Source organism: Gallinula chloropus (assembly GCF_964237585.1).
Source record: "Gallinula chloropus genome assembly, chromosome: 6".
In the NCBI taxonomy this organism is placed as follows: domain Eukaryota; kingdom Metazoa; phylum Chordata; class Aves; order Gruiformes; family Rallidae; genus Gallinula; species Gallinula chloropus.
The window spans coordinates 18,671,712-18,679,192 of NC_140091.1; the positions used below are offsets into that span (position 1 = coordinate 18,671,712).

The 7,481-nt window shown below is 44.1% G+C and overlaps 1 protein-coding gene across 1 annotated transcript; it reads right to left on the reverse strand.

The window, feature by feature from the left end:
* Positions 1-357: 357 nt before the first annotated feature.
* Positions 358-5,697, reverse strand: F3 (coagulation factor III, tissue factor; the record flags this gene model as incomplete). The annotated part of the gene is made up of 6 exons (XM_084265968.1): positions 358-497; positions 1,712-1,871; positions 2,344-2,525; positions 2,926-3,110; positions 4,519-4,633; positions 5,628-5,697. 6 exons carry the CDS (start codon positions 5,695-5,697, stop codon positions 358-360), a joined length of 852 nt encoding a protein of 283 aa, XP_084122094.1.
* Between the last annotated feature and the right edge of the window lie 1,784 nt (positions 5,698-7,481).

Here is a 7,481-nt window from a genome sequence, read left to right on the forward strand (position 1 = left end):
ACAAGTACCATAAATCTTCTGGCTCAGTAAGGCCATACTTTCAGAATGGCTGTACCTTGTCTAGTCAAAGGTGCTCATTCAGAATCTTATTTCAGACAGGACAACAGAAGGAGCTTGGGATGAGATATGGACAAGGTTAGGCTATTGTATCAAACCAAAAGACTGTTCTTCCATCCCCTGGGAACTACTGACACGGGGTTTTCCTGAATTTTTCATCTTTGTGTAACAGACTTTTAAATCCAAATAAAATTTGAGCTTCAAAATTCCAATGTCCCAGAGGTTAAAAAGGTCCATCCAATTATGCAATATATGGGTTTTTTCTGGTTCTTCCCTCCTCACCCCTGAACTGCCACTTCCTTAGACACCATTAAGTGGTTCCTTTTCTCTCGTAGCTTTGGCTTTCTTGCGTTTACACAGGATCACTGGTAGGACAATAGCAAGAGTGATGACTGCAATCGCTATCACTGCTATGATGATGAAGACTTCTGCTCCAAATTCTGTAGGGGAGGGGAAAAAATAAAGTAATTCCAAGATTCAGTTATCAACAGCCATAATGTCACAAACATGCTTTCTGTGTTTTACAGCACCATAGATGTGACCACCTCAGCGTGAACTAAATTCATTTTAGTGTGAAGTTGCTGAATTGAGATAAAGCTTTTTTCACCTGGTTCATGTTAGGGTTTTATCCAGTTTAGTTAGTGCACCAAAGTACTGTGCTGCCACCACAAGAATGTCCAACCATTCTCCCTACTCTTGCATTATTTCTGTGAAACTAAATCCAAGTGGAAATTTATTCTAGATTAGAAGCTAGAACCTACCAACAGAAGAGTTTTCTATTCAAGTTATTTATTACAATTCTACTATTGTGATAAACAAAAATATATATATACAGATATGAAAGTTAATTTGAGAAAGTTAATTTTCTATTTAAAAAAAACTTTCCTAGAGTGCAAATATTCTTACCTGATGGAGAAAGAAGGTACAGTACAGTAAATTTGTATTATTTAATAAATATTGATGAATTGACTTTGGGGGAAGTTTTACCCAGATTCTTTGTCTGGAATTAGACTGGCTGACTTACTGACTATTCACTAACTTATTTATCACTAAAGAAATCAATCTGCCAATCTCTGACCTTGTAAAGACAGTCTCATCATCTGCTTTTGAGATAATAATTAAAGTTCAGGTGAAATTACATGTCCATGGATACGTACGTTTCCAGCACTCTTATGTTTTAGACCTAGTTATAGAACCACAGACTGGTCTGGATTGGAAAGAACCTCAAAGATCATCTAGTCTCAAGCCCCTGCCATGGGCAGGGACACCCTCCGCTAGCCCAGGTTGCCTGAAGCCCCATCCAACCTGGCCTTGAACATTGCCAGGGAGGGGGCAGCCACAGCTTTCCTGGGCAACCTGTGCCAGTGTCTGCCCATTTACTATTGAGGCCTGTAACTGAAGGCTCTGAGGAAAACAGTCAGAAAACAAAACAATGAAGGTGAAGAGTAGTGATGAGATCTGAAACCTCATTCATCAGTCACCAACTCAAGCCAATTTAAAACTAACCAGAACAGTTTAGCAAAACCCTAAATCCAACTAGCTACAGATGGTGGACTCCTTGATGAGAGTTCTTCCCACGAATTTCCATGTACTCGGATTTGAAGTGTCTGTTAGAATGCTAAAGACTGTATGACCAGCTTCACCAGATACCTACCATCTAAGATACTTCTTCCCACACTGGTACAAAGCACCATGCTCTCCTGGCCATTACGGTTTTCTCTGCGGGACGGAATGACTCCCTGTATGTAGAAGCAGTAGTTCTTTGTGCTGTCAACACTTACTTCAAATGCATTGCTTTTCGTTGTAGCATCTTTCTGTAAAGGAAACAAATATTTCAAGGAAGAGTTCTCTGCCAAAGTGTTACCTCTTAAGGTAGCATGGAAATTGTGCAGCTATAAAACACACGATCACTGAATCACAGGATTGTGAAATCACAGACTGGTTTGGATTGGAAGGGACGTCAGAGCCCACCTAGTCCCAACCCCCTGGCATGGGCAGGGACACCCTCCCAAGCCCCATCCAACCTGGCCTTGAACACTACCAGGGAGGGGGCAGCCACAGCATCTCTGGGCAACCTGTGCCAGTGCCTCACCACCGTCATAGAGAAAAATTTCTTCCTAACATCTAATCTTAAATTCTTCTCTCTTTCACCTTAAGACCATTCCCCCTTGTTCTATCACCCCATGCCCTTTTAAGCAGTCCCTCTCCAGCTTTCCTATAAGCTCCTTTAGGTACTAGAAGGCTGGTACAGCTACAAAATGCATAAAAAGTAGAGTTAAACCTTACCTTCCCAGAACTTTGATCTTTCCAGTAATAGAGTTTGTATTCTAGGTCATGTTGGAAAATATCTCGAATACTTTGAAAGCTTCCATTGGGAAATTTATATGGTGTCAGTGGATCTTGGAACACAATATTCAATTTGGAGCCCTTTTGTGTATAATTCTGTATCTCCGGTTTTCCAAGAACAGCTAAACAAGTATTTTTAGAATTAAAAAACTTACATAATTTTTTCTATACAACATGCATTCTTTTTTTCCACCCTCCACTCCCTTCCCTCCTTAAATTTATTACAAATTTAGGGCCAAAGTAATACAGTTAAATCCTGGATTATTAATAAATATCTTCATCCAGTACACATGTTAACAAAATGGTCTACTCACTGCAGTGAGAAACAAACAGTAACTAAAATCTTACACATTCCCCTACAACAAGGAAAGCTTTATTCCTGAATGTCTTCTCAGATATCATAATGGCTACTGTGAAAATCTATATGGAAAAACCTTTAGCCCAATCTAAACCTTGTTTAAATCAATGGAAGTAATCTTGAAATTACGTTTTCAATAAGATTTAATTAGCAATGCTACTTACTCTGACTATAAGGTGTAAATTTTTCAGAGACTGCAAAAGGTGGTTCTTCAAAGTTATCCATTGTTGAGGACGTTACAGACAGTATGTGTGCTGTATAGGTCTCTTTCACATTCCTGAGCACATCTGTAACATCACACTCTGTTTCTGTTGTCAGTATGCATTTTCTTTTGATGTCAGATGTATGTCTGAATAGAGCAAGAAAGAAGTGTCAATGCCTTCCAACCAGACTTTTATGTATCTAGATATATTAAAAAACATTTTTTCCCTCATCCAGTGGATGGTCTTGCAGTTGTACTAAGTTGAAACGGAGAAGAAAAAACATGAAAAAACACTATTCTGTACAGCTATATTTCACAATTCAAAGTATAACCAAGCAAAAGATGATCCATATTGATTACAGAAATATGTTACTGGTTACATATGTGAATTAAAAATCCAATCTTTTATATGAATTGAATAGAAGCCATAAGTAGTTCTGATTTTTTACTTTTTCTGCAGCTGACAAAAGGAACAGATGAGATTTGACCTTTGTGATCAAACAAACGTACTCTGCAAATGTGCACAGATGAGAAAGCAAACACTTAAGCATACGTAATCTATAAGATACTTGTCTAAAGAAGTGCCTCCATATCAGAACTATACCTCATTCTATACAGAATTTTGGGCAACCGGACTTAAGGAGCACTAATGGCTGGATAGAAACTCCAGATTCGTAAATTTCATAAAATTCATTCTGCTAAATGTGTGCTTTTAAGTGCTTTTAAGTCTATTAATTATTTTCAGAATAAAAGAGCACACTGCACTGGTATTTCATCCATTAGTCATAAAAGAGTTCTCATTTCTATGCCACTTTTAGAGACAGAAGAGACTACCATATTTTCATGAATATGTAAGAGAGTTGATGATGCAGTTTCCCTTCAGGGCATGTTTAATAATGGTCTATGAATTAATGGGGGAGCTAAGAACAGCACAGATTTATTACTGAACTTCATGGAAGTTTTCAGGTGGTGTTGAAAAAGCTGTTAGACACTTCACACAAACTGGCTGCTTTTTATGTCCAGAATATTTCATAGCTTACATAAAACATGATGACAGAGAAAGTCTTGACAGAGGTAGATGAACAAAGGTATTTTTAGTATTACCCAGGGAGACAGATTATTCATTTACTGTGATTCACAGATTAGAATAAAATGCAGACTTGTATTTATCAGACACCTCCCAAAACTAAAGACAAAAGACTCAGTCCAGACACCTCAAAAGGGTGAAGTTCTATCAATATATGGTATGTCTGATTAAGTGTCAACTAAAGTATCCTGATGTAGATCTCCAGTGCAGCTGGCCTGCACTGAACCCCAGAACTGAAATACTGATCTAAAGCTCCCCTCTGTTTCTGAAGTGGGCAAAACCAGAAACCTGAAAGAAATATTCTTACAGCTGGATACAAAGAAGAATAAACAACTGGGTTGGCAGTCTTCCTAAATCCTTGTGTTTGGGCTCTTTTCCTGTTACAGCCAGTCTCAAAATTTAAAATACGCTCTATTTGCATTTTCTTTGATTGCCATTAATGGACACACCTTGTTTTTATCAACTTACCCGATTATTTCTACTGTATAGAAGTAACCTGATGGTTTTGGTTGCCACTGTAGTATAGTTTTAAAGTTGATTGAAGACCAAGTTATATTAACTGCTCTTGGTAGTTCTGGATTGCCTTTAAATACAGAAAAGAGTGTCATCAGCCATATTATATGTAATTCCCGGTTCCCTGCAGTCATTGTTTCTTTAAACGAAGCAGATGCTGTTAATTGCTACTTGGAAAATTTCTTTTGGGGGCAAAGGTTTGGTCCTGCCCTCTGGGCTCACGTTTGTCTTACTCAAGGAACGTGCCTTGGCAGAGGCTTGTAACCCCGAGGTGCTGAGGTACCTTATCTGGAGTTCTGTCCAATGCCTCCGCTTGACCCCAGACCTCTGCAGAAGCTGCAAAAGCTTCAAGATACTCATGAGCATGTCCGACTGCCAAACCAGCGCGGTGTAGTCCAAAAGCACCCCCGGCTGTATCCGCTGCTAGGGGCATTAGCCCCTAGTTTCCCCGTATATTTATTTTGGGAATAGAAAGTATTTAAAAATCTGCGGCTGCCCTAGAGGCTTCCATCTGAGGGGGCTACCCGCGGGCGAGCGGGCGGCCCACGCACAAGCGGAAGGGAGGCCGTGGTGACCCGCCAGCCCGCCGCCCCGGCCGCCGCCGCCGCTGCTGGGGGAACTAACTGCCCGGGAGGAAGCTGGAGCGGAAAGCCCCGCAAAACCTCTGTAACCTCTGGAAACCGAGCATTTCACTGAGCGGTATTCCGATTACTCCCTAAACGCCACCCGCTCTGCTCCTCCGACATGCTCGGGACTGGGGACTGCTGACTGCCGGTCAGCAGTTGCAGGCGACGGCCGCCCCCTGAGAGCGCCTCCTGCTCCCCCGCACCCACCGGGCCAGGGCCACCAGAGATTCCCCCTAGGCGCCCCGGGGGCCCCGCCGTCCGGGTGCTGAACCGGAGCCGGGTCGCAGCCGGGACGCGCTGCTGAGTGCCGCTGTCCCGCCACTGCTCCGCGCGCGACGGCTCTCCTCGGGGTCCGCCGTCTCTCACTGAGAGGGAGCGGGGTCCGCCGTCTGCACCCCCCACCCCCACCCCCCATCCTGCCCGGCCGCCGTTACCCACCGGCGGCGGCCAGGGACCACAGCAGGGCGCTCAGCAGCAGAGCCTGTCCTCCGGCGACGGCGCGCAGCATCCTCGGGGTAATGATGCGTCTGGGTCCCGGCGAAGCTGAGGACGGTGAGGTACCGACGGGGCGGGAGGCGGTCTTATATCCGTGGGAAGAGAGGCGGGGACTGCGAGCGCCTCACCCGCGGGGCAACCCGCCGACGAAGGCAGTGGGAGCGGCGGAGGCTGGGTGCCCGGTGGGAACCGGGGTCACGGGGAACGGGAGTGGGGCTGGCGGAAGCGCTTAGGCATCGCCGGGTTGAGCAAGCGGAGGAGGGGGATCTTCGAGGAAACTTGCATCATGGTAAGGAGAGGGGCACCGAGGGAAGGGATGGCACGTTCCCTGGGCGGTTCCAGCCCCGGCACCGTGGCCCCGGGCGCGGGCCCACCTGGGCGTGCAAGGACATGCTCGCAGTCCGTGTCTTCCCGCCTTCTCGGTGCCCCAGTACACTCACACCACTCCTCGCTCCCTGGCCACTGGATGGAATACTGGTGAGACTGGGCAATGCCTGACAACCAGCTTCAATCACTGCTAACCTCTGGCTGGCTGTCAAGGGCAAGGGGTGCTAGCACCACCCTGGCTCAGAAGTGGCTGCTCTGGAGGGCACCTGATCCTGAGGAAGTGATGCTGGGTTAATTACCTTAGATCCTGTAAATTCTGAAGGGCTAAATGTGTCAGTTCTTGCTTAACCACAGAAAACGTTTGACATTTGACACAATTATTCAGCTAACTCACATCCTCTATTCTCTCACGGTGCACACTCATGAGAACCCCGCCAAGGCTCACCTGCCATGCCAGACAGCAAATAAGGCTCCAGTGTTCAGAGTTTTTGTACCTCACGTCTCCCATAAACCAGAAACCTGTTAAGCCCTTTTTTACAAGCTTACCCTGGAAAGGTATTTTATTTTCACAGGTAGAAGAGCATCTGTCTCTGACAGAAGGTTTTCTGAATCTCAGCCTGCGGCCTTTGTGACAGGCTCCCTGGCCTCTCTGGTGTATGTATTGCTCTTCCTCACAGTGCTGCCTTTCTAAGCAAGCTTTTGGAGCCGGGGGTTTGCGTGCTGTTTTTTCGTCCAATGCTCAAGCTCTAGAGGGAGCTGTGTTCCCATTTAGCTTACGGTTCTGCAGCGGAGGTGGGAAACAGACTATACCATAGAACCTATGATGTAATTAAGGAGGATAGGTGCGTTTTATAGTGTTAGTATGACTCTTCTTTTTATTTTGATGATTTGTACAATGGTTTATGCCTAGAAAATATAGGTAGGAGAAGAAGACTAATGGGAAATGTCATATTTAATTGCCTTTAATTTTCATGATTGACACATAGTTAGATGCAAGCAATCAGTTCCATCTCCTAATGCAGAATAAATGCCTATGGATGAAATTGCAGTACACGTTTCAACCAAAGTCTTCATCAGAATTAATATAATGTCTTCCAACCCCTGGATTTTTAAATTATCAGCATACCTTCATTAAAATCCAGCCATATACCTTCTAATTTTCCTGCCTTGTTTTTGATCAGATTTCAGTGCTGTCTCTGTGCTGCTGTATGTTAGCATTACATCAGCCAAAAAGCTCGCATGCTTTTAACTTTGTGTAGAATACAGATCTTGTGTGACTAGATTTTCAAGACTGTGCTCTTATAAGATCACAGTTGATTTCCAGTTGACTTTCCAAAGAGAAACAATACTCACTTGTTTAAAGAAAAGTGGTGCTTATATGAAACTTTAAATCATATGTAGGCTTTAAGTCTAATTAATTCCCTTGTCCTAGTTCAGTCACAAAAGATGGAAGTGGGTCAGTGACGGCTT